The following is a 27,967-nucleotide window of genomic DNA, read 5'->3' as shown; positions in this document are numbered from 1 at the left end:
AAAATGTTCCTTTAAACTTCCAAGAGACTTAACACCTTTAAACAGTATCACATCGGGTTAAAGGATATACATATTTTCTGTAGAATGGCAGAGATATATATTAGCTTGGTTGCCTTCAGCTCCAGCAAAACAGACAGGCACTTTTAAACTGCTCTCAGCAAAACCAGCCAGGCACTTTTTAGCTGCTCTCAGCAAAACCAGCCAGGCACTTTTCAAACTGAAAAACCAAACTGCAAAATTTGCAGCTCTCTGGAAACACAGACACACACACACACTGCTTTTAAACTGAAACTAAAAACCTGCAAAATGGCTGACCTGAGCTCAGCCCCACCCACTCTCTGACATCACTGTTTTCTTAAAGGTACATTGCTTAAACACCCATGTCTTAAAGGTACCCTCTCATGTCACTCCCACCAAACCCGAGACATTGGCCCGCATGTTAACATAAACAAATGACAAAAAGGAATCAGGAATCACCCTTAGTCACCATTAACACATACAGTCCCCCTCCCCCCAACCCTCCCCCCAGCCCCCAACCCCCCTTTGTTCGATGTGATCCAATTCTCGAAAGTGCATAATGAATAACGCCCATGAATTGTAGAACCCTTCTATCCTTCCTCTCAGTTCAAATTTGACCTTTTCAAGCGTTAAGAATTCCAGCAGGTCCGCCCGCCACGCCAGGGCACAGGGTGGAGAGGTTGATCTCCACCATAACAGGATCCGCCTTTGAGGCGATCAACAAGGTGAAGGCTACAACACCTGCCTCCATGCCCGTTTCCAACCCCAGCTGGTCCGACACCCCGAATATGGCCTCCCGAGGGCCCAGATCCAGTTTCACATGCACCACTTTAGAGATTACCCTGAACACCTCCTTCCAGTAATCCTCCAGCTTTGGACAGGACCAAAACATATGAACGTGGTTTGCGTGGCCACCCCAGCAATGTTCACACACATCTTCTACCCTCTCAAAGAGCCGGCTCATCCTCACCCTGGTAAAGTGCGCTCTATATATCTTCAGCTATATCAGCCCCAACCTCGCACACGAGTTGGAGGCGTTCACCCTCCGGAGCACCTCACACCAGAACCCCTCCTCCATACCCTCTCCCAACTCTTCCTCCCACTTAGCCTTGATCCCTTCTAGTGCGTCTTCTCCTCCTCCAAAATAGCCCCATAAACCGCCGTAACTACCCCTTCTCCAGTCCCCTTGTCGTCAGCACCTCCTCCAGCAATGTGGAAGCCGGCTCGACTGGGAAGCTCTGTATCTCCTTTCTGGCAAAGTCTCAAACCTGCATGTATCTAAATATTTCCCCCTGATCCAGCCCATATTTTGCTCCCAGCTCCTTCACTCCCACAAAACGACCTCCAAGAAATAAATCTTTTCGTGTCCTAATCCCTTTCTCCACCCATCTCCGAAAATTTCCATCCCATTTCCCTGGCTCAAACCTATGGTTCCAGCCCCGAATCGGCATTTCCCTTGACCCTGCCCCCAACCCGAAGTGCTGTTGAAACTGCCTCCAAATTCTCACTGAAGCTGTTTCTATCGGACTCCCTGTGTATCTCCCAGGGGCTGTCGGGAACGGCGCTGTCGCTAGCGCCTTCAATCCCGACCCCTACCCAAACTCTCCTCCATTCTGACCCATTGAAAGTCAACCCCTCTGACCCAGCTCCGTACCTTCTCCACATTCGCCGCCCAGTAATAATACATCAGGTTCGGAAGACCCAAACCCCCTCCCTGCCTTCCTCTCTGTAGTAGCAATTTTTAGTTCTGGCCACCTTCCCTCCCCATATGAACAATGTAATCACTGACAATTGATTATTAAGTGCCATGTTCAAGCTGCATTATTTCCCCTCTGCTCTGTGGGATTCACATTTTCATTTTGTTGTGAGCTTTTGGTCTTTGAATGCCTTGGGTGAAAATCAGACACTTCATCAGACAAAGAGAAGGAAATTGGATGTAAAGTCAATTCTCACTTCTTACACACTCTCCAACAACTTGCACAAGTGTAGATTCTGCAAAGGTCTGGACACACTCATGCTTTCATTTTGGAGGTGATAATAAACCTGTTGATGGGTCTTTTAAAAATAAAAGCATTTTAAAACAATTTTTTTGTTGTTTGACAGGACAAGTCATTCACATGTACTCTCTTCATGCCCTTTGAAGAATTTGAGAAGCTTACCACAGCAGACGAAGTGCTTCTGTTTTTCAAGAAATACTTTCCAGATTCCATACCTCTAATAGGAATGTAAGAATCTTATTCACTCAAGATGTTCTTCAGAATTCACATGTTCTTCAGCGTATCTATTTACCCTATCCTTACGACATAAATTATGATTGATATAATTACTAGTTATATAATTATAAACATGATTATTTATAATTATTATGATTGAAAATACAATGTGAAATAACGTGGTTCCTGGTAGTCAGTTTCAAATATCATGGGGTGAATCTACAATTGGTTTGGGTTGGATTGGATTTGGGTTTATTGTCACGTGTACCGAGTTACAGTGAAAAGTCAAATCCTCGCCACACATGCTGCATAACTTGGGGACAAGTAGAAGCTTATCCTCACCTGATCTTCCCACTCCATGTTTCTCCTACTCTGACTCTTCTGCGTTGTGTTATAATTCTCCTGCTTCATTCTTTTCCTGCTGTATTCTTCCTGCACTGTGCTTTTTCCCTGATTTATTTGGTCCATGCAACTCTTGTTGGAAATCTTTTCTACACTGTGCTTATCTTTTTCACCACCACAACACAATCAACTTAACAGATTGTGAGGAGTTTTGCTGAAAAATAAAGACGTACTGTCAAAGCTTTTTGTCTTGCGCCATCAGGGTAGATGCAAGAATGCCGAATTTGAAACGGAGCGACAATTTATATGCATGAGGAAAGTGTGCTGATTGGTTGACAAGTTTACTCTGGTCGTGATTTGCTTTGGAGAAAGCATCAGGAAACTATTGTCCTGCCATACTTTTGTTCAATTCAGAAAAAGGTGTGATGCCTGGACTTGCTTCTTTTGCTTGCAAAGAACAAGTTCCGATGTATGATTGTATATAGCTCCTAGTAAGTTTAAGACTCAAAATTCAGTATTGTTGCATCGGTCCTGATGAGTGTCAGAGATAAAGCTTTGACAACATGTCCTTTTTTTAGCAATAGTTATGTTCTGTACCTTCAAACAAAAATTTCTCATAGGTTAGTAAAAAGCTATTCTTTAGACCACCGGGTTACTGTGATAGAAGGTAATCGATACATACTGAATTGTGGGTAAAGCCAACCTCCATTAATTCAGGTTGGCTTTTACAAGAGTGACTCCACTTTTGAAATTTAAAAACCTGATTTTGTTTAGTATTGTTATTACTTTAAATCTGCCTCACACATATATCATGACTCTCTTTCATTAATATTACAGGTGACTATGTCACCATCATGCCTTAATTCAGAACCATCTGTGCCATTGTTACTTAGGAGTCTTTACAACACCAGATTAAAGTACAACAGGTTTATTTGGAATCACGAGCTTTTGGGGCATAGCTCCTTCATCAGGCGAGGAGCTCCAAAAGCTCGTGATTTCAAATAAACCTGTTGGACTTTAACCTGGTGTTGTAAGACTTCTTACTGTGTCCACCCCAGTCCAACGCCGGTATCTCCACATCATTGTTGCTTAGAGTTATGAAGTCGTATTTAATTGCGAAAATTCAAACCAAATTAAAATCTTTCCTATACTAGGAAAGCTTTAAAGTAATCAAAACAATCCTAAAATCTCTGAATGAGGCTTTTAAATTGCAAAAGTGTATAAGAGCAGCTTGGGGTGGTTCTGGAGGATGGTTTTTCCGACCCATATACTGGGTAATTTGCCAATCTATTAAACCTGTTTTACTTGTGTAATGCTCAACCTTTTTTTCACTAGTTTTGGGTTTTTTGATGAATCATAAACCAGTTAACCCACTTGACAAATATTTTGATAAATCATAAGCAGGTATTTTCTCAATGCTTTCACACTTCAGCCAGGTCTAACCAACAAAGAAATTTGGCTTTGTGTAACTAAAATCTCATCGATGCCATTTTCTGTTAAAATGAGCAAAGCCACGAGAGCTAGGGTGGAACTTTTTCACCAATGGCTAATATGAGTATGCACAAAATACAAATGCTAAGCATTGAGGCTGCCTGGACAAATGAATTCACTAAACAAGTTGCTGCATTTCTGGAGAGCGATGAGGCTGATGAGGATAATGAGAAGATGGGCAAATGGGTTTGAAGAATGGAAAGCAGATCTTGAACTTTATTTAGCCTGTTCCTAAAAACACTTGTGCTCACCTTTTTAAGGTACCGTAATTAACAAAATATGACTTTTCTTTTAGCGAGGCATTGAAGCAGGATTATTTCCGTTTGCCAGCCCAGGCTATGATCTCAGTCAAGTGTTCATCGTACCATGTCGGTTTCAAGTCTATATTAATGGGAGATGCAGCTCATGCAGTTGTTCCTTTTTACGGTCAAGGCATGAACGCAGTAAGTGCTCAATATTCCTGCACAAATTTGCGGCTTTAGAATTTTCAGCTATGCCCATTGTTGAATTATTCTTGTTTGCATTTATTAAACTTGCTGTGAAGAAATGTTACAGAAGCAGAACATAGTCACGCACTCTTCTGATTCTGATACCCTTCACGTGTCACGTGCTTCTTCAGTCATTGAATAAATAAGAGCTAAACATTGCAGCCTGCTAATGAGTCCCACCCACTCATCTTTTTCTGTCCATTATTAGTTGTGACTCACTGATTGAACTTTTGCCTTTGTGTCAGAAGATTGTGAATTCAAATGTAGCACCAGGATTTAAACACACAGAATCAAGGTAGGCACTGCAGTGCAGTACTGGGGGAGCACATGCCACCTTTAGGTGACCAAAAGATCCCATACCACTATTCTGGGACATCCGGCCACGAATGTAGCCACGGTAGAGGGGCAGGCAGTCTGGTCAGATGACCATGGCAAGTGTGGCCAGGCCCAGGAGGAGGTCCTCCTCCCTCCCTGCCCCTCTCCATACTGGGTGAAGCGCTTGGCTTCAATCAGTGGTACACATATATTTCTGTGCTGACTTAATTGACATAATTAACTCATCAAGGAAGGGTCGGGGAGCTGACTAGACACCTGGTCAGTTTCTTCTGGTGGCAGGAGAGGCACATCTGATTTGTGTGAAAACTGAAATTAGAGTTTCAGCCTCATCCTTAGATGGCACCCTCATTTCCCCAGTTCACCAGGCTGCAGATCAAATGATCCACCCACTTATAATGGCCTTTTACCCTGACACTAATCCCTGACATTCAAACCTCCATAACCAGCTGGCGTGACCTTCTGCGCAGTTTATCCCTTTTGTCCTGACACCGCTGTATGAGTGCGGGGTTCAAATCTCACAGCAGTCATCCTCCCCTCATCAAGAGCGTCTTCAGGCCTCTTGAGGCAGAGAAGCATCCTTTTCAGAGTCCCCCAATCTGCTCTTGCAACCTGACCTCTCATGGGACCCCACCCAAGAACCTTACGTGTTTTCCGATTCTCTCCAGATTTTGTGCCGCATCAGTGAGCCTGTGCAGGGCTAACGCAGGCTCATAATCACCTCCAATGTATCTATATCCCTTTGTTGACTTATCACCCCCTCTTGACAACATATTTTCCTACCTATCTTGATGTCATCAGCAAATTTAGCTACCATACATTTTGTCCCTTCATTCAAGTAATTGATATAGACTGTAAATAGTGGAGGACCCAGGACTGATCCCTGTGGCACTCCACCAGTCACAATTTGCCAACCTGAAGAGACCCATTTATCCCTGTTTCAAGTTCTTCCCTTCCATTCGCCTCTTGATTTGCAATTATCTTTGAGAAGTTGAGACGTTTTCTAAGTCTACAGGCAAATGGATTGTTGGCATTTACTCCCCACATTTGAATGGCTCCCTGCACGATGGTGCCATGGTCAGTTTGCTTATCCACCTTTCAGTCACTGTTCTCACCTGCAGGAACCTCAAACCTATTGGACATTGTCAGGCCTGAGACTCCTCCATTTCTACCTCTTGGATCCCCATACATAACTCTCTGACAGAAACACCGGATGTCCGAAGTTCAAACTCCAGCTCATCAACCCTGAGCCAAAGCTCCTCAAGCTGCAGACACTTACTTCAGATATGGTTGCTGTGTATCACACCAGTATGCACCAGCTCCGATCTACTACAGCAATATAAAAATACAAGTTTTTTTTTTTGGCTCTCTTTTTGCCACCTGACCTACTCTCTTTTCCGTCATTTTCCTTCATGCCCACATTTGCGTTTCATTATGAGCAAATTTCTGTTTTTGTACTTCAATTAATCCAATTAACAATTGTTCCGCCAATTCTCAAATCTTTTTCCAACCTTCAATGTTTCAACATCTACAGCAATCTTTGTAAAAATAAAGCCGTCCAAAATATTTTCAGTCACTTTTGTTTGAATTTTGAATGGTAACTTTTGTCGTCGCTCAATGTGTAGACTGAAATACTTTCACCCCATTTTGCGCCCAGCATGGTGCTAGCATTGAGCATTACCAGTTGCAGTTCATCAGCTCATATGGCCATCCTTTTACTGTCTCAAAGTTACTTCATCATTTCAATCCGGACTGAATTCCAACTCAAATTATTGTGGGGAAAGAAACCGGATGTGTCTCTCAGGCCCCATAATTACTTCAACTTACACTTTCAAACGTTTTTACATTTATTATTGCAAGATTTTGGATTCAGGAGCCACAGGCTCCTAAGATAGGCAGTTAAATATTCGTAAGTAAGTTTATGTTATTTATTAAGCTTATTAAGAAGCAACAGTTTAGATATGATCCATTACCTAAGTAGACAGGACAGGTATACGGCCCATGACAGTTGAGAGCGGTTCACCGCTCCCAGAGGACAGAGTGTGTTGACCTCAGTAGCTTGCAATGACAGAATTCTGCTCTCTAACTGAAATGATCAGAAACTCTTGTCCTGCCTTCCTTGCTCTTTCCTGACCCATTTACCAAGTGAAGAAGGCAGTACTGCCACCTGACAAAGATTGCACCTGACGAGGATTTGTCAATATACTTAATTTTGAGGGGCTTATTCAGTGTCAGTCACCTGTTCAAACCCTTCTGACCAATGGATACAGGACAAATACCCAAGGTGTCAGGGTGGTTACCTCTCTGCCCCGCTCATCACCCTGGCTTGAGGTGTTATCAGTTCAAGAATGTTTGTAGAGTCTAATCACCTCAATGCGTGCAATCCTTGTTTCCCTTATCTCTACATTGTAACGGTCACTGGCCCTTTTTTTTAAAATCGGATAAATGCTGTGTTAGCTAGTTCCATGAGAGTTCGATACAATTCTTTTTAAAAAAGCATTTTCAAATGTCCTATTTCTTACAGTATCTTTATTTGCACAAGAAGTTGGTATTACTGCAAAACCTTATTTTTGATTGTCAAGGTAAAGTAGTTTTAGAAAAACCACTGGGAATGCCTGGTAATAACCAGGGAAATTACTACAACTAAACAAATTACTGGGTCCTACAAGGAGCTAATGGACAAGGAAGAGATTATAGTAACTGTAAATTAACACTACCCCACAATGGGTTTGATTTTACAGGGCATCACAGTCCCTGTGTGCCCAGCCATAGTGTCAAAGGGGAGTTCACCCACAACCCCAACACTGCTTAAAGGCAAATTACTGCAGATGCTGAAACCAAAGAGAAAATGCTGGAAAATCTCAGCAGGTCTGTAGGGAGAGAAAAGAGCTAACGTTTCGAGTCCAGATGACCCTTTGTCAAAGCTGTGCCTCTGCTGTGCAGCCATTTAACACTGGGGGCAGTATTATTTGCTTTAAGGAGAGGCATCCACCCCTATCATGGTAAGGATTCCTTCCTTAGAGATCTGCTAGCTAATCAGATAGCCGGCAGCTCTGTAGTCCTAGAAGTGCCGGCTGGGAGTGTTGCCACCTGCTGGGACTGTTGGTAGTCCCACCACACCCTGAGCCCATGTTAGACCAGGTTTGGGGGTCTCAGCAAGAACATAAGAACTAGGAGCAGGAGTAGGCCATCTGGCCCCTCGAGCCTGCTCCGCCATTCAATGAGATCATGGCTGATCTTTTGTGGACTCAGCTTCACTTTCCGGACCGAACACCATAACCCTTAATCCCTTTATTCTTCAAAAAACTATCCATCTTTATCTTAAAATCATTTAATGAAGGAGCCTCAACTGCTTCACTGGGTAAAGAATTCCATAGATTCACAACCCTTTGGGTAAAGAAGTTTCTCCTAAGCTCAGTCCTAAATCTACTTCCCCTTATTTTGAGGCTATGCCCCCTCGTTCTGCTTTCACCCGCCAGTGGAAACAACCTCTATAATTTTGTATGTTTCTATAAGATCCTCCTGCATCCTTCTAAATTCCAACGAGTACAGTCCCAGTCTACTCAACCTCTCCTCATAATCCAACCCCTTCAGCTCTGGGATTAACAAAGTGAATCTCCTCTGCATACCCTCCAGCGCCAGTACGTTCTTTCTCAGGTAAGGAGACCAAAACTGAACACAATACTTCAGGTGTGGCCTCACTAACACCTTATACAATTGCAGCATAACCTCCCTAGTCTTAAACTCCATCCCTCTAGCAATGAAGGACAACACTCCATTTGCCTTCTTAATCACCTGTTACACCAGTAAACCACCTTTTTGCGACTCATGCACTAGCACACCCAGGACTCTCTGCACAGCAGCATGTTTTAATATTTTATAATTTAAATAATAATCCCTTTTGCTGTTATTCCTACCAAAATGGATAACCTCACATTTGTCAACATTGTATTCCATCTGCCAGACCCTAGCCCATTCACTTAACCTCTCTAAATCCCTCTGCAGACTTCCGGTATCCTCTGTACTTTTTGCTTTACCACTTTACCACTCGTCTGCAAACTTGGACACATTGCACTTGGTCCCCAACTCCAAATCATCTATGTAAATTGTGAACAATTGTGGGCCCAACACTGATCACTGAGGAACACCACTAGCTACTGATTGCCAACCAGAGAAACACCCATTAATCCCCACTCTTTGCTTTCTATTAATTAACCAGTCCTGTCTCCATGCTATTACTTTATCCTTAATGCCATGCATCTTTATCTTATGCAGCAACCTTTTGTGTGGCACATTGTCAAAAGCTTTCTGGAAATCCAGATATACCACATCCATTGGCTCCCTGTTATCTACCACACTGGTAATGTCCTCCAAAAATTCCACAAAATTAGTTAGGCACGACCTGCCTTTATGAACCCATGCTGCGTCTGCCCAATGGGACAATTTCCATCCAGATGCCTCGTTATTTCTTCCTTGATGATAAATTCCAGCATCTTCCCTACTACCGAAGTTAAGCTAACTGGCCTATAATTACCCGCTTTCTGCCTACCTCCTTTTTAAAAAAAATTCAGAGTACCCAATTCATTTTTTCCAATTAAGGGGCAATTTAGCGTGGCCAATCCACCTCGCCTGCACATCTTTGGGTTGTGGGGTCGAAACCCACACAAACACGGGGAGAATGGGCAAACTCCACACGGACAGTGACCCAGAGCCGGGATCGAACCTGGGACCTCGGCGCCGTGGGGCAGAAGCGCTAACCACTGCACCACCATGCTGCCCCTACCTCCTTTTTTAAACAGTGGTGTCACGTTTGCTAATTTCCAATCCGCCGAGACCACCCCAGAGTCCAGTGAATTTTGGTAAATTATCACTAGTGCATTTGCAATTTCCCTAGCCATCTCTTTTAGCACTCTGGGATGCATTCCATCAGGGCCAGGAGACGTCTCTCACTTTAGCCCCTTAGCTTGCCCATCAGTACCTCCTTAGTGATAACAATCATCTCAAGGTCCTCATCTGTCATAGCCTCATTTCCATCAGTCACTGGCATGTTATTTGTGTCTTCCACTGTGAAGACTGACCCAAAAAACTTGTTCAGTTCCTCAGCTGTTTCCTCCGCTCCCATTATTAAATCTCCCTTCTCATCCTCTAAAGGACCAATATTTACATTATCCATTCTTTTTTGTTTTATATATTTGTAGAAACTTTTACTCTCTATTTTGATATTGTGAGCAAGTTTACTCTCATAATCTATCTTACTCTTTATAGCTTTTTTAGTAGATTTCTGTTGCCCCCTAAAGATTTCCCAGTCCTCTAGTCTCCCACTAATCTTTGCCACTTTGTATGCTTTTTCTTTAAATTTGATACTCTCCCTTATTTCCTTAGATATTCACAGTTGATTTTCCCTCTTTCTACCATCCTTCCTTTTTGTTGGTATAAACCTTTGTTGAGCACTGTGAAAAATCGCTTGGCAGGTTCTCCACTGTTCCTCAACTGTTTCATCATAAAGTCTTTGCTCCCAGTCTACCTTAGCTAGCTCGTCTCTCATCCCATTGTCGTGAGATGAGTAGGAGGAAGGATTCAGCAGGCCAGGGGGAGGGATGGAAACCGGCCAGGAGGTGACGGTGGGATGGGGGTTGCCTACGATGGGCCTAAGGGGGCATGCAAAGGAGGTTCCCCCACCATCACCTTCACCCACCCTACTATCCTGCCCCCACCCCCCTGCTTGACACCAACTTGGGCAGCTAAAGTTGACGGACTTCCTGCTATGGAATGGGCTTCCACCTACCGTGGATAAAATACCAGTGGGGGCAGGATGAGGCATTAATTGGCCACTTGGGGGCTTCAAAAGGCCGAAGGGGTGAATGGAGGAGTGTAGGGGATGGGTTGGTGGGCTGTCCAAGGCGTCCCCCAACCCCCATAAAATTTCAAATAGATCGGGGCGGGCAGGCGGGCAGCGGCAAGGCCATCTATGGGATTTTACAAGCCCCCAAGCGACGGAGTGTAAAATCCAGTCCTATTATTTACTTCCTTACGGATTTCTAATACCATTGCAATTGTATCGTTATGTCACTTGATTACATGTGTTCTATTTCCATACCCGTGACTGTGCACCATGAGGTGTACACCATAACCTGACAGGTTCAGTGACTCTGTGTCCTCAGGGAATCCTACATAGGCAGATGGCTTATCTTATTTGTCAAGCCTCTCGAATGAAAGACGAAGAGATCAGATAAATCCTAATTTAGTAAATAAATTCCCAATCTCCCTGCACAAAATCCTAATTTAGTAAATAAATTCCCAATCTCTCTGCACAAAATCCTAATTTAGTAAATAAATTCCCAATCTCCCTGCACAAAATCCTAATTTAGTAAATAAATTCCCAATCTCCCTGCACAAAATCCTAATTTAGTAAATAAATTCCCAATCTCCCTGCACAAAATCCTAATTTAGTAAATAAATTCCCAATCTCCCTGCACAAAATCCTAATTTAGTAAATAAATTCCCAATCTCCCTGCACAAAATCCTAATTTAGTAAATAAATTCCCAATCTCCCTGCACAAAATCCTAATTTAGTAAATAAATTCCCAATCTACCTGCACAAAACCTGGAGATGAGCAATTTTCTTGCATTTTACAATGTAGCCTTCCTTTTTGGCGTGACTCGGAGGTACGTCGGACTCATCAGTTGATCAGTTTCGGACAGATTTTCATCTTGTGCCTGCTGCAAAATATCATGGATCACAAACCTGAATGCAGTAAACCCAACTTTTCATCTACAGCCACCCTTACGCCCAAGTGCTAAAAGGGGAAGATCGTTCACTGTATTTTTCTTCCAAGTGTGAGAGAGCAGCAATAACTGATGCAACCATTTTGTTTTTACTTTTCCCCATTTCTGAAGGGTTTTGAAGACTGCATGGTCTTCGATGAATTAATGGACCAGTTCGACAATGATTTCTGTGAGTTTCTAAAACGTTTGGAGATTGCAAATTTGTGTAATGTTACAACGTTATCGCTATAACTTCAAGTTTAACCTGCATTCACAGCAAAAAAACAAGAAAAGTTGTTTCTGTAAGCAATGATACTGCATTGTTTGAAATCATCATCCTTGTCTGACCTGTTTAAACTTTGAAGTGGCCTTCTCACTCTGTACTGCTCTGCCTGACAGCTGACAAGCAGATCAGAGAGTTCATTGAAGATGCAAGCCCGAAAGACTTTCCCTTTCCTCCAAACTGCCTCTTTATCCCTATGCTTTTAAAACTGATGTTATTTGAAGTGTCTGAGCCTTCCTAGAAAGCCAACACCACTTGAAATGCCTTAAAATCCCCTGAGATCCTTTGAAATGCTTTGCAATATCTTTAACTAGCCTTGATTGAGAGTTTAATGGTTTAAACACACCAGGCTGGAGGTTGGTTTATTTATCTTTCCCTTCAGCTTGAATGCATCAGTACCCTCCATTGATCCTAATGTCAATGTTTATAAATAACTTTGTTCTGTTGGCCACTTCAACTTCTGCGAAGTGTTTTCTGTGGTTAGAACGGAGGAAGTGTTAGTCTTGAAATAAATGAAAGCCAGAATTTAGAGGGCATAGAAAACATGGGCCAGAATTTTCCTTGTATTTGACAGAGTGCGATAGCGGGCAGGAAAAGCTGCAATCAAAGCTGGCATGAACGGTGGGTTTGTATGCCATATTGTTGGAAACAGTGGAAAAAATGACACAGGGTGTGTCCCACGACATCACGCCAGCAGAGTGGGCTCTCACTGCACCGCCAACAGCTTAGTTTTTTTTTTTAAAGATCGAGGCGCCATTTTTAAAGGCCACCCCAGTGCACCAAAGTTCATATGAAGCCCCAAACCCCATGCACCCCCATGCAACATCCCCACAACCCAGGCAATCCCCTGCACCAGCACCACCCACTGGCACTACCAATCCCGCCTGACGAAATTGGGAGCAGAAAATCCCCACCCCTAGTTTTCCATGTTGAAACTGACCATCATGAACGAGATGTCAGAACTGACATCGAAGAGGGGGCGGAGGGGTGAAATTGCAAAAGTCAAGCCCAAGCAACGAGGCATCAAAGATGGTAGAGGAGGCGGCCATGCCTATCACCCTCGACATGATGGCAGGGGTGGTAGCCATGGGAGGCCTTCAATAAGGTGAAGACGGTCCTCTTTAATCGAAGAGCGCGATTTGGGGGTGTACCCAAATCAAAAGATTTCTATTTCGAAATTCCCGAGCAGGCAGAGGACTTTATCAAAGATCGTGGTCTAGACACAGCTTGAGGGATGCGGGCGGTGGGATGTTAATGTTTTACTGCTTTTATGGTTCATGTTGTTAAGGTGTTGGGTTGTTAATGGTGGAGGTATTTGGATGGGATCGTTACCCATGTTTTGTTTTTTAAAAAGATTTTCCTTCTTTATGGGCTTAGCGGTTGCCAAGACGACAGGGGATGGGGGTATCTTTCCCCAGTTTAAGGCCTTTGTTTATCAGGAGAGGGAAAGAGGATTGGGGGTAGAAATGTGCTTCAGATATGAAGGCGATGGTTAAGGAATAGGTGAGACCTGGGATGGGGTGGTCACCTCACTAGCACTAGAACGTTAGCTAGTTGGACGGCACAGTGACACAGTGGTTAGCACTGTTGCCTCACAGCATCAAGGACATAGGTCACTGTCCGTGTGGAGTGTGCACATTCTCCCCATGTCTGTGTGGGTTCCACCCCCACAACCTAAAAAGATGTGCAGGCCACGATAAGTTATCCCTGAATCGGAAAAAAGTTAGCTAGTTAAAGGAAGTCAAGTGGGGGAATGGGGTTGTGACTTATTGGGCTAGTTTGGTTAAACTCGATGGGTGTAGAAGAGGGGCGGGATGGGGAGAGGGTTAGAAGAGATGATAGGTTATCTGTTGACTGGGGGAGGATGTTGGTGGGGGGGGGGCACTGACTGGGTACCAGTTATTTTTTTCTGTTCTACCATCTAGGTCGGCCTGGGGATCATTGGTGAAGCTATGACATTTCGCGGTGGTAATGGCTGACTCAAGGCTGGGGGCGATGGTAATGACTGACTCGAGGCTGGGGGCGGGGTGGGGGGGTAATTGACCCCTTAGAAGTGTGGTCACCTGGAATTTGCGGGGCCTGGGGGGGGTCCAGTCAAAAGAGCGATGGTCTTTGCTCACTTAAAGAACTTGGAGAGCTGACGTGACACTCCTCCAGGAGATCCACATGCGCGAGTGAGATTAGGTGCGGTCTCGGAAGGTTTGCGTGAGCCAAGTTTTCCATTCGAGATTTGACAGCAAGGCCCGGGGGGGGGTGGGTTATGGATCCTCATTAATAAGAGGGTCTGGTTTCGTTCAGAGAGCGTGTCAGGAGGTGCGGGAGGGAGGTACGTTATAGTAACAGGGGTGTTAGAAGGGAAACAGGTGGTGTTGGTGAATGTTTACACCCCAAATTGGCTTGACACAATGTTCATGAAACAGCTGCTGGCAAAGATACTGGATCAAGACACCCATCAGCCTATTTTGGGAGAAGACCTGAATTGTGTGCTAGACCCAGGGGTAGATCATTCTAGGACAAGATTGCTGGCCCAGAAGGGTATGGCAAAAAACATTAATTGCTTTTATGGATGAAATGGGGGTGGGGGGGGAGGGGGGACACAGACCCTTGGCAGTTCAGTTATCCGGGGAATAACTTCTTCTCCTCAGCACACAATGTTTATTCCAAGATTGATTATTTCGTCACAAGTCGATCGCAAATGACAGGGGTGAAGAAATCTGAGTAGTCGGCGGTGGTCTTTACTGACCATGCCCCACATTGGATGGTTCTTGAGTTGGGAGTAGGTTAGGGGCATCGACGGGTGGCAGCTGGATGTGGGTCTGCCAGTGGACATTGGGTTCTGTGCAAGGATCGCAGGGGTTATCCTGGCACTGAAGGTTGCAATTAGAGAAATGATGGTTGGGATTCACCATCGGCCGATGCCGAAATCGGGCGGAGAATAGCGTCCGACGCCAAAATTGCGGTAGGCGCCGGTTTGATGCCAAATCGGGATCCGGCGGCACCCCGAAAATGGCATAAATGCGTCGCTCGCCACGTTGCATTTAAGTGCAGTTAGCATATCATTAGTGGGCCTGATCCACTATTTTCCGGGGCCTCCGCAAATCACCGCCGCCGATGGGTTGAGTTCTCGCCCATGCAGTTCACTCGTGGTCTCAGCGGCCGGGAACCCGGTGTGGCGGCTGTGGACTGTGTCCGGCGCCACCATAGATGGCCACGAGCCATGCTACTGTACAGGGGGGCTTCCGCGAGGACTATTGGGGGGTGGCCAGGGGTGTAGTATTTGGCAGGTCTGGTCCGCGCACGGCCGGTGCCATGTTTTACGGCACGACCGCTGCAGGTCATCGGCGTGCGCATGCGTGGCCACGAGCCCAGCCATTCACCAGCTGTTTATATTGTCGGAGCCGGGGGGTTTACTCGGCGCGGCTGCTAACCCCTCACTGGTGGCAGGATCAGTGAGGGTTCAGCGCCGATTTTGCCATTGTAAAACGCCACAGTTCCCACACCGGTGTCGGCACTTAGCCTCCAAAACGGCCAATCCAGCCCTTTATCTTTCAAGGCCCATATAGAGCTGGAGGCAAGGAGGGAGCAGGAAACACCAGTAGGCTATATTATAGAAGTAGATTATAAGTATGCAGACACATCATCCCAAGACCTATTAGCGGTTAGGTCTGATTACTACAGTTAGGGCGGTACGACAGCTGAGGTGAGCTAAAGGGGCTATTTATGAATTTGGTGGCAAACGTCAAAGCGGACTTGCAAGAATGGGACGGCCTCCCATTATCCCAGGCGAGCCGAGTGCAATCGGTTAAAATGAACATCTTCCGAGATTTTATTCTTATTCCAGTGCCTTCTGAGATTTTTACCCAAGTCTTTTTCAGAGAGATTGACCATCTGACGACTGGGTGTAGCACCGTCAATATGACGCGAGGCAGGTTGAGGTAATGTCAGTTGAAGGCTTTATTAAGCAGAACTTTATCCCCAGCAGCGTGGTTACAGAATGCAGCTGCTGAGGGAAATGGAGGGAAAAACTGGGTTCTTATACCACCATTTCTGGGTGGAGTCCAGTAGGTGGCAGATCCTATCAGGACCTGGCATCCCTCCACCAATAGCCTGTTGACACGTGGTGTACCGTATTACCCCTAATACATACCACCACATTCACCCAGTGTTGAAAAAAAACCCGGCGGGATGGTGGTTCGCATGGTGGTAGGGGTTTACAGAGTCGGTACTGTGCCGTAACTTTCAACAAAACACAAAATTATCGCTTCAACTGGGCCAACGGGCCAAACAGGGTCGGCATGATGCCATAACTATAACAAGACACAATAACTGAAAACTGGGCCAACGGGCCAAACAGGGTCGGCATGATGCCATAACTATAACAAGACACAATAACTGAAAACGTTGAGAGTTAAAGTGATTCGATGAGCCGGATTGTCGCCCTGGTCATCCTATCCGATCATCTCGGGCGCGGTGGTGATGGCGCTGGCTCGAGTCCCGTCGACTCTGGGAGCGTAGCGCTGTCCCCTGTGTCCTTACTCCTGGGCGGGTCTGGGAGGAGAACCAAACCCCCCGGGAAGGGGGTAGCTGCGGGATGAACTGGCGGGAGTGAGGAGGTGGTGATTGGCGTTGGGGGGGGGGGGGGTGTGGGTAGCTCCGGCGGGCGCCAGATCTTGCAGGGAGACCGTGTCCTGTCGGCCATCGGGGTACTCCACATAGGCGTATTGCGGGTTGGCGTGAAGGAGATGCACCCGTTCCACCAACGGATCTGACTTGTGCGCCCGCACATGTTTCGGGAGCAGAATGGGTCCCGGAGCTGCTAGCCAGGTCGGAAGTGGCGTTCCAGAGGAGGACTTCCTAGGAAAGAGGAGGAGGCGCTCGTGAGGCGTTTGATTCGTGGTGGTGCACAGCAGGGACCGGATAGAGTGAAGGGCATCCGGGAGGACTTCCTGCCAGCAGGAAATTGGGAGGCTCCTAGACCGGAGGGCCAGCAGGATGGCCTTCCAGACCGTTCCATTCTCCCTTACTATCTGCCCGTTCCCCCGGGGGTTGTAACTGGTCGTCCTGCTCGAGGCTATGCCCTTGCTGAGTAGGAATTGACGCAGTTCGTCACTCGTAAAGGAGGACCCCCTGTCGCTATGGATATAGTCGGGGAAACCGAACAGTGTAAAAATAGTACTGAGGGCTTTAATGACCGTGGACGCTGTCATGTCGGGGCAGGGGATGGCGAAAGGGAAACGGGAGTATTCGTCAACGACATTCAGGAAGTACGCGTTGCGATCAGTGGAGGGGAGGGGGCCTTTGAAATCCAAACTGAGGCGTTCAAAGGGTCGAGAGGCCTTAACCAGGTGCGCTCTATCTGGCCTGAAAAGGTGCGGTTTGCACTCAGCGCAGATCTGGCAGTTTCCGGTGACTGTTCGGACGTCCTCGACGGAGTAAGGGAGGTTGCGGGACGAAAGGATGTGGTAGAAACGAGTGACCCCCGGGTGGCAGAGGTCCTCGTGGAGGGCTTGTAGACGGTCCACTTGTACATTGGCACATGTGCCGCGAGATAGGGCATTGGATGGCTCGTTCAGCTTTCCGGGACGATACAAGATCTCATAATTAAAGGTGGAGAGTTCGATCCTCCACCGCAAGATCTTGTCGTTCTTGATCTTGCCCCGCTGTGCATTATCGAACATGAAGACAACCGACCGTTGGTCAGTGAGGAGAGTGAATCTCCTACCGGCCAGGTAATGCCTCCAGTGTCGCACAGCTTCCACTAATGCTTGTGCCTCCTTTTCCACTGAGGAGTGGCGGATTTCTGAAGCGTGGAGGGTTCGGGAGAAGAAGGCCACGGGTCTGCCTGCTTGGTTGAGGGTGGCCGCCAGAGCGACATCCGATGCGTCGCTCTCGACCTGGAAGGGGAGGGACTCGTCGATGGTGCGCATCGTGGCCTTTGCGATATCCGCTTTGATGCGGCTAAAGGCCTGGCATGCCTCTGTCGTCAGGGGAAAAGTAGTGGACTGGATTAGTGCATGGGCCTTGTCTGCGTACTGGGGGACCCACTAGGCGTAATAAGAAAAGAAGCCCAGGCAACGTTTCAGGGCTTTGGCACAGTGGGGGAGAGGGAACTCCATGAGGGGGCGCATGCGTTCAGGGTCGGGGCCTATCACTCCATTACGCACTACGTAGCCCTGGATGGCTAGATGATCAGTGCGGAACATGCATTTTTCTTTGTTGTAAGTGAGGTTCAGGGCGTGAGCGGTCTGGAGGAATTTTTGGAGGTTGGCGTCATGGTCCTGCTGGTCGTGGCCGCAGATGGTGACGTTGTCGAGATACGGGAACGTGGCCCGTAAACCGTGCTGGTCAACCATTCGGTCCATCTCTCGTTGGAAGACCAAGACTCCGTTCGTGACGCCGAATGGAACCCTTAAAAAGTGGTATAACCGCCCGTCTGCTTCGAAGGCAGTATAGTTGCGGCCACCGGGACGGATGGGGAGCTGGTGGTAGGCGGACTTGAGGTCCACGGTGGAAAAGACCTTGTACTGTGCAATCCGATTGACCATGTCGGATATGCGGGGGAGAGGGTACACATCTAGCTGAGTGCACCTGTTGATGGTCTGACTATAGTCGATGACCATCCTCTGTTTCTCCCCGGTCTTAACAACTACCACCTGGGCTCTCCAGGGACTGTTGCTAGCCTGGATGATGCCTTCCTTCAGCAGCCTCTGGACTTCGGACCGGATAAATGCTCGGTCCTGGGCGCTGTCCCGTCTGCTCCTTGTGGAGACGGGTTTGCAATCCGGGGTGAGGTTCGCAAACAAGGAAGGCGGTTCAACCTTGAGGGTCGCGAGGCCTCAGACAGTCAGCGGGGGTATAGGGCCGCCAAATGTGTGGGCGCACAGACATGGGGGAGGACATACAGCCGGTAATTTCGGAACTCCCTCCCCTGCACCGTTAGGTTAGCGATGCAGAACCCCGTGATCTGAACGGAGTGGGATCCCGCCGGTAGGAAATTTTCTGGGTGCTTGGCCGATTTACGAGGGAACAGCGCCTTACCGTGTCCGGATGAATGAAACTCTCCATGCTCCCAGAGTCGATAAGACACGGCGTCTCGTAGCCATTCACTAGGAGGAGCAGTCTCTGTCAGGGAGAGAACTTGAGAACATCGAAGACACTCAGAAGGTAAAAAGGTAAGTAAGTGATTTTTACTCATTTTTACTTTTATTACCTTTTCAAATTGTGTGTGTCGGGGAAACTGAAGTGACATCACAGAAAAGCTGTGACCTGAGTGGCTGGTTGGGAATCTACACTTAATTAAAAAAATTAAGCATTGGTAACCAATTAAACATAATTACTTACTTATAATTTAGAGGGGTATCTAAGCCAGAGATCGGAGAGTACTATATTTAACTTTCGCATTTCTATTAGAAATCTAGTGCTAGGAAACAGATAGGAGTGCAGTGCTCTGACTGTGAGATGTGGCAGGTCCGGGAGGCTTCCAGCGTCCCGGATGGCTTCATCTGCAGAAAGTGCACCCAACTGGAGCTCCCCACAGACCGCATGGTTCGGTTGGAGCAGCAATTGGATGCACTTAGGAGCATGTAGGTGGCGGAAAGCGTCATAGATCGCAGTTATGTAAATGTGGTCACACCCAAGGTGCAGGCAGAGAAATGGGTGACCACCAGAAAGGGCAGGCAGTCAGTGCAGGAATCCCCTGTGGTTGTCCCCCTCTCGAACAGGTATACCCCTTTGGATACTGTCGGGGGGATAGCCTATCAGGGGAAAACAGCAGCAGCCAGAGCAGTGGCACCACGGCTGGCGCTGATGTTCAGAAGGGAGGGTCAAAGCGCAGAAGAGCAATAGTAATAGGGGACTCTATAGTCAGGGGCACAGATAGGTGCTTCTGTGGACGTGAAAGAGACTCCAGGATGGTATGTTGCCTCCCTGGTGCCAGGGTCCAGGATGTCTCCGAACGGGTAGAGGGCATCCTGAAGGGGGAGGGCAAACAGGCAGAAGTCGTTGTACATATTGGTACTAACGACATAGGCAGGAAGGGGCATGAGGTCCTGCAGCAGGAGTTCAGGGAGCTAGGCAGAAAGTTAAAAGACAGGACCTCTAGGGTTGTAATCTCAGGATTACTCCCTGTGCCACGTGCCAGTGAGGCTAGAAATAGGAAGATAGAGCAGCTAAACACGTGGCTAAACAGCTGGTGTAGGAGGGAGGGTTTCCGTTATCTGGACCACTGGGAGCTCTTCCGGGACAGGTGTGACCTATATAAGAAGGACGGGTTGTATCTAAACCGGAGAGGCATAAATATCCTGGCCGCGAGGTTTGCTAGTGTCACAAGGGGGGTTTAAACTAGTATAGCAGGGGGGTGGGCACGGGAGCAATAGGTCAGAAGGTGAGAGCATTGAGGAAGAACGAGGGAATAGGGACAGTGGGGCTCTGAGGCAGAGCAGACAGGGAGAAGTTGCTGAACACAGCGGGTCTGGTGGCCTGAAGTGCATATGTTTTAATGCAAGAAGTATTACGGGTAAGGCAGATGAACTTAGAGCTTGGATTAGTACTTGGAACTATGATGTTGTTGCCATTACAGAGACCTGGTTGAGGGAAGGGCAGGATTGGCAGCTAAACGTTCCAGGATTTAGATGTTTCAGGCAGGATAGAAGGGGATGTAAAAGGGGAGGCGGAGTTGCGCTACTGGTTCGGGAGAATATCACAGCTGTACTGCGGGAGGACACCTCAGAGGGCAGTGAGGCTATATGGGTAGAGATCAGGAATAAGAAGGGTGCAGTCACAATGTTGGGGATTTACTACAGGCCTCCCAACAGCCAGCGGGAGATAGAGGAGCAGATAGGTAGACAGATTTTGGAAAAGAGTAAAAACAACAGGGTTGTGGTGATGGGAGACTTCAACTTCCCCAATATTGACTGGGACTCACTTAGTGCCAGGGGCTTAGACGGGGCGGAGTTTGTAAGGAGCATCCAGGAGGGCTTCTTAAAACAATATGAAGACAGTCCAACTAGGGAAGTGGCGGTACTGGACCTGGGTTTGGGGAATGAGCCCGGCCAGGTGGTAGATGTTTCAGTAGGGGAGCATTTCGGTAACAGTGACCACAATTCAGTAAGTTTTAAAGTACTGGTGGACAAGGATAAGAGTGGTCCAAGGATGAATGTGCTAAATTGGGGGAAGGCTAATTATAACAATATTAGGCGGGAACTGAAGAACATAGATTGGGGGCGGATGTTTGCGGGCAAATCAACATCTGACATGTGGGAGGCTTTCAAGTGTCAGTTGAAAGGAATTCAGGACCGGCATGTTCCTGTGAGGAAGAAGGATAAATACGGCAATTTTCGGGAACCTTGGATAACGAGAGATATTGTAGGCTTCGTCAAAAAGAAAAAGGAGGCATTTGTCAGGGCTAAAAGGCTGGGAACAGACGAAGCCTGCGTGGAATATAAGGAAAGTAGGAAGGAACTTAAGCAAGGAGTCAGGAGGGCTAGAAGGGGTCACGAAAAGTCATTGGCAAATAGGGTTAAGGAAAATCCCAAGGCTTTTTACACGTACATAAAAAGCAAGAGGGTAGCCAGGGAAAGGGTTGGCCCACTGAAGGATAGGCAAGGGAATCTATGTGTGGAGCCAGAGGAAATGGGCGAGGTACTAAATGAATACTTTGCATCAGTATTCACCAAAGAGAAGAAATTGGTAGATGTTGAGTCTGGAGAAGGGTGTGTAAATAGCCTGGGTCACATTGAGATCCAAAAAGACGAGGTGTTGGGTGTCTTAAAAAATATTAAGGTAGATAAGTCCCCAGGGCCTGATGGGATCTACCCCAGAATACTGAAGGAGGCTGGAGAGGAAATTGCTGAGGCCTTGACAGAAATCTTTGGATCCTCACTGTCTTCAGGGGATGTCCCGGAGGACTGGAGAATAGCCAATGTTGTTCCTCTGTTTAAGAAGGGTAGCAAGGATAATCCAGGGAACTACAGGCCGGTGAGCCTTCCTTCAGTGGTAGGGAAATTACTGGAGAGAATTCTTAGAGACAGGATCTACTCCCATTTGGAAGCAAATGGACGTATTAGTGAGAGGCAGCATGGTTTTGTGAAGGGGAGGTCGTGTCTCACTAACTTGATAGAGTTTTTCGAGGAGGTCACTAAGATGATTGATGCAGGTAGGGCAGTGGATGTTGTCTATATGGACTTCAGTAAGGCCTTTGACAAGGTCCCTCATGGTAGACTAGTACAAAAAGGTGAAGTCACACGGGATCAGTGGGGAGCTGGCAAGGTGGATACAGAACTGGCTAGATCATAGAAGGCAGAGAGTAGCAATGGAAGGATGCTTTTCTAATTGGAGGGCTGTGACCAGTGGTGTTCCACAGGGATCAGTGCTGGGACCTTTGCTCTTTGTAGTATATATAAATGATTTGGAGGAAAATGTAACTGGTCTGATTAGTAAGTTTGCAGACGACACAAAGGTTGGTGGAATTGCGGATAGCGATGAAGACTGTCAGAGGATACAGCAGGATTTAGATTGTTTGGAGACTTGGGCGGAGAGATGGCAGATGGAGTTTAATCCGGACAAATGTAAGGTAATGCATTTTGGAAGGTCTAATGCAGGTAGGGAATGGTAGAACCCTCAAGAGTATTGAAAGTCAAAGAGATCTAGGAGTACAGATCCACAGGTCATTGAAAGGGGCAACACAGGTGGAGAAGGTAGTCAAGAAGGCATACGGCATGCTTGCCTTCATTGGCCGGGGCTTTGAGTATAAGAATTGGCAAGTCATGTTGCAGCTGTATAGAACCTTAGTTAGGCCACACTTGGAGTATAGTGTTCAATTCTGGTCGCCACACTACCAGAAGGATGTGGAGGCTTTAGAGAGGGTGCAGAAGAGATTTACCAGAATGTTGCCTGGTATGGAGGGCATTAGCTATGAGGAGCGGTTGAATAAACTCGGTTTGTTCTCACTGGAACGAAGGAGGTTGAGGGGAGACCTGATAGAGGTCTACAAAATTATGAGGGGCATAGACAGAGTGGATAGTCAGAGGCTTTTCCCCAGGGTAGAGGGGTCAATTACTAGGGGGCATAGGTTTAAGGTGAGAGGGGCAAGGTTTAGAGTAGATGTACGAGGCAAGTTTTTTACGCAGAGGGTAGTGGGTGACTGGAACCCGCTACCGGAGGAGGTGGTGGAAGCAGGGACGATAGTGACATTTAAGGGGCATCTTGACAAATACATGAATAGGATGGGAATAGAGGGATACGGACCCAGGAAGTGTAGAAGATTGTAGTTTAGTCGGGCAGCATGGTCGGCACGGGCTTGGAGGGCCGAAGGGCCTGTTCCTGTGCTGTACATTTCTTTGTTCTTTGTTAGGACTGTAGTGTTTGCAGTCTGGAGCGTCCGGGGTCGCGACTGGTCGAGGGTCGTCGAAGCCAGACGTTGTTGTTGAAGTTGAGCATCGTAATCAGGTAGTATGTGGCCGTCTGTGTCGGGGTCCTTCAGCCAAGATGGCGGCGTCCACGGATTGAGCGCGGTCGGGGTGGACAAAATGGCGGCGCCCATCTCTCCCTCGTGGCGTCCGGTGTCCAAAATGGCGGTGGCCGTTGGTCACACGTGGATCGCTGGAGGGGGGGGGGGGGGGGGCTGGGTCTGTGGTTCCGTTTCTTCCCCGGAGATAGCGGCGACCCTGCGGGAATTGCACACCGTCGCGTAGTGGCCCTTCTTCCCGCATCTTTTGCAGGTAGTTGCACGGGCCGGGCTGGCCGCAAAAATAGCAGCGGGGCCCCCCCGGTTGGTCTGGTGTTTTGGCCGTGCAGGTTTGGGGGGGGGCTGTCGGAGAGTCGACCGCAGTGGGGTCCATGGAGCCCAAGGTGCTGTAGTGCGGTCGGGGGCATAGGCGCAGGCGTTACGCGAGGCCACATCGAGGGATGCCGCCAGGGCCCGAGCTTCTGTAAGTCCCAGAGATTCTTTCTCCAGAAGCCTCTGGCGGATCTGGGAAGAGGCCAAACCTGCCACATATGCATCGCAGACCAGGAGCTCTGTGTGTTCACTCGCTGTTACCGCCGGACAGTTGCAGTTTCGACCCAGGATCTGCAGGGCGTTATAAAACTCATCCAGCGATTCCCCTGGAAATTGCCGTCGTGTGGCGAGCTGGTAGCGAGCATAAACCTGGTTGACGGGCCGGATGTAGATATCCTTCAGCGCGGCGATGGCACCGGTGAAACCGGCCTCGTCCTCGATAAGGGAGTAGACATCAGGACTCACCCTGGAATAGAGGACCTGCATCTTTTGTTCGTCAGTCGGTGTGCCGGGGCCGTTCGGAGGTAGCCCTCAAAGCATGCCATCCAGTGCTTGAAGATAGAGGCCGAGTTAGCTGCTTGGGGTGCGATGCGCAGGCACTCCGGGGTGATTCGGAGCTCCATGGTCCCACGTCATTTTCTTCAATTTAAATTCTGCTTAATAAATTGTAGCACCGTCAATATGACGCGAGGCAGGTTGAGGTAATGTCAATTGAAGGCTTTATTAAGCAGAACTTTATCCCCAGCAGCGTGGTTACAGAATGCAGCTGCTGAGGGAAATGGAGGGAAAAACTGGGTTCTTATACCGGCATTTCTGGGTGGAGTCCAGTAGGTGGCAGATCCTATCAGGACCTGGCATCCCTCCACCAATAGCCTGTCGACACGTGGTGTACCCTGGTGTGGTGGTATGTATTAACCCTAATACATACCACCACACTGGGTTTATTTGGTCAGGTAAGAGCCCGAGGATCAGGAGGACATTGCTCCAGAGGGAGAGAGAGAGACAATTAGGGGGTTTGGCCTTGCCAAACTTTCAATACTATTATTGGGAGCTAATGCTGGAAAGATGCTGGAGTGGTTTGGAGATTCGGATGTGCTTTGTGTTCGGGTGGGAGCAGAGTCTGTGAGGGGTGCAAGCCAAGCAGCACTGGTATCAGCCTGTTATCGGTGGTACCAAAGAAATATTCTTCTAACTTGGTAGTAGTAGCCATGTTAAAAATTTGGAGGTAACTCCGCCATCATTTTAATTTGAGGGTTGCCTCTAGGCAGACCCCTATCTGTACGAAGGTTGGATGTGAAATTTAGGGAATGGAAGGATAAAGGTTTAGAGAAAGCGGGAGACTTATTTTTAGAAGGTCAGTCCGCTAGCAATGGGGAACTGAAAGAAAAATATGGACTCACAGATGCTGATGGGTTCAGGTACCTCCAGGTACACAGCTGGATCAAACAGTACTTTTCAGCCTTTCCGATGAAGCCTTGCTCGAGAGGATTCTATCCTGCTCTGGTTTGGAGGTGGGCAGCATGTTGGATTGGATTGGATTTGTTTATTGTCACGTGTACCGAGGTACAGTGAAAAGTATTTTTCTGCGAGCAGCTCAACAGATCATTAAGTACATGAAAAGAAAAGGAAATAAAAGAAAATACATAATAGGGCAACACAAGGTACACAATGTAACTACATAACACCGGCATCGGGTAAAGCAGACAGGGGTGTAGTGTTAATGATGCCAGTCCATAAGGGGGTCGTTTGGAGTCTCTGCTGAGATTGTAAAGGCAAAATGGACGGAGGAGCTGGGTCCGCTCTTTGAGAAGGAGGTTTGGAGTGACGCATTGAGGAGGGTGAACTCTACCTCGTCCTGTGCGAGGCTTAATCTCATCCAGCTGAACATGGTGTTCTGAGCGCACCTTCGAGCGAAGGTTAGAATGAGTCAGTTTTTTGAAGGGGTGGATGATAGATGCAATCGGTGTCTGGGGGGACTGACACATCATGCGCACATGTTCTGGTCGTGCTCCGAGCTGGCAGACTTTTGGCGGTCCTTTTTCGAGACTATGTCAGCAAACCTGAATATTGGGTTGGAGCCTTGTCCATTGGTGGCAATATTTGGGGTTTCGGTTGTGCTAGAACTCTGGACGGAGTTAGGGACATGACCTTTTGCCTCATTGGTGACAAGGAGCCAAATCCTCATGGGCTGGAGGTCGATTATACCGCCAAGCGCCTCGGTGTGGCTGGGTGACTTGATGGAATTTTTACCTCTCCAGAAGGTTAAGTTTACAGTGAGAGGGTCAGTGGAAGGATATCACAGATGGCAGCTGTTTATAATGTACTTTTTTTTTTTTTTTAATTTTTTATTAAAGGTTTTCATAAAATATCAATAACCAAATGAAAAAAAAGAACCCAACAGGGTTAAGTAGCAACCAACACAATCTAGAAAAGCAACCCCCCATACCCCTCCCTGTACATAAATAATAAATTAACATTAACACCCCGACTTAACACAACAGGTATATACACCCCTCAGACCCTTCAGTGTAAATAACAAAAACAAAAATAAAGTAAACCCCCCACCCCCCCCGAGCTGCTGCTGCCATTGACCAATGTCTATCGTTCTGCCAGAAAGTCTAAGAACGGTTGCCACCGCCTAAAGAACCCTTGTACCGACCCTCTCAAGGCGAATTTCACCCTCTCCAATTTAATGAACCCTGCCATATCGCTGATCCAGGATTCCACGCTTGGGGGCCTTGCATCTTTCCACTGAAGGAGAATCCTTCGCCGGGCTACCAGGGATGCAAAGGCCAGAATTCCGGCCTCTTTCGCCTCCTGCACTCCCGGCTCCTCTGCCACCCCAAATATTGCGAAGCCCCAGCCCAGTCTGACCCTGGATCCTACCACCCTCGACACCGTCCTCGCTACGCCCTTCCAAAATTCCTCCAGCGCTGGGAATGCCCAGAACATATGGGTGTGATTTGCTGGGCTCCCTGAGCACCTAACACACCTGTCCTCACCCCCAAAAAACCGGCTCATCCTTGTCCCGGTCATATGTGCCCTGCGCAGCACCTTAATCTATGAGGCTGAGCCTCGCGCACGATGAGGAAAAGTTCACCCTCCCCAGGGCATCTGCACACGTCCCTTCCTCAATTTCCTCTCCCAACTCCTCCTCCCACTTACCTTTTACCTCCACCACCGAGGCCTCCGCCTCCTCCTGCATCACCTGGTAAGTTTCCGAGATCTTCCCCACTCCCACCCACCCCTCCGAGAGCACCCTGTCCTGTACTGTGTGGGGTAGTAGCCATGGGAATTCCACCACCTGCCGTCCTGCAAACGGCCTTACCTGTAAGTACCTGAATGTGTTCCCCGGGGGGAACCCGTACTTCTCCTCCAGCTCACCCAGGCTCGCAAACTTCCCGTCCACAAACAGGTCCCCCAACTTTCGTATTCCTGCCCTGTGCCACCCCACAAACCCTTCACCTGTTCTTCCTGGGGCGAACCGGTGGTTCCCCTGTAATGGGGTCCACACCGAGGCCCCAACTTCCCCCCTGTGCCGCCTCCACTGCCCCCAAATTTTGAGGCAGCCACCAGCACTGGGCTCGTGCTATACCTCCTTGGAGGGAGCGGCAGCGGCGCCGTTGCCAGCGCCCCCAGATTCGTACCCACACAAGACGCCGTCTCCAGCCTCTTCCATGCAGCCCCCTCCCCCTCCATCACCCTCTTGCGCATCATCGTCGCATTGGCGGTCCAGTAGTACCCACAGAGGTTGGGCAGCGCTAGTCCCCCCCTATCTCTACTCCGCTCCAGGAACACCCTTTTCACCCTCTGAGTCCCTCGCGCCCACACAAACCCCATTATACTCCTGTTAACCCGGCTGAAAAAAGCCTTCGGGATAAACACGGGGAGGCACTGGAACAGGAACAAAAACCTTGGGAGCAGTGTCATTTTGATTGACTGCACCCGACCCGCCAAGGACAGCGGCAACGCGCCCCACCTCTTGAACTCCTCCTCCATTTGCTCCACCAGCCTTGTAAAATTAAGCCTATGCAGGGCCCCCCAGCTCCTGGCCACCTGGACCCCCAAATACCTGAAGCTCCTCTCCACCCTTTTTAGTGGGAGCTCGCCAATCCCCCTCTCCTGGTCCCCTGGATGAACAACGAACAGCTCACTCTTCCCTATGTTGAGTTTGTACCCCGAAAAGTCCCCGAATTCCCTAAGAATCCTCATTACCTCCGGCATTCCTCCCACCGGGTCCGCCACATACAGCAGCAGG

The 27,967-nt window shown here is 48.0% G+C and overlaps 1 protein-coding gene across 2 annotated transcripts in view; it reads left to right on the top strand.

Annotated features, from left to right (window-relative positions):
- kmo (kynurenine 3-monooxygenase) overlaps positions 1–27,967 on the top strand; it is a 135,873-nt gene that overhangs the window by 73,681 nt on the left and 34,225 nt on the right. For both annotated transcript variants that reach the window (XM_072511510.1, XM_072511500.1), the window contains exons 9-11: positions 2,122–2,243; positions 4,360–4,507; positions 11,783–11,840. In XM_072511510.1, coding sequence (XP_072367611.1) covers positions 2,122–2,243; positions 4,360–4,507; positions 11,783–11,840 — 328 coding nt within the window. The remainder of the gene's footprint in view (positions 1–2,121; positions 2,244–4,359; positions 4,508–11,782; positions 11,841–27,967) is intronic.

Source organism: Scyliorhinus torazame, chromosome 1, assembly GCF_047496885.1.
Source record: "Scyliorhinus torazame isolate Kashiwa2021f chromosome 1, sScyTor2.1, whole genome shotgun sequence".
NCBI lineage: Eukaryota > Metazoa > Chordata > Chondrichthyes > Carcharhiniformes > Scyliorhinidae > Scyliorhinus > Scyliorhinus torazame.
This window is presented reverse-complemented; position numbering and strand designations above follow the sequence as displayed.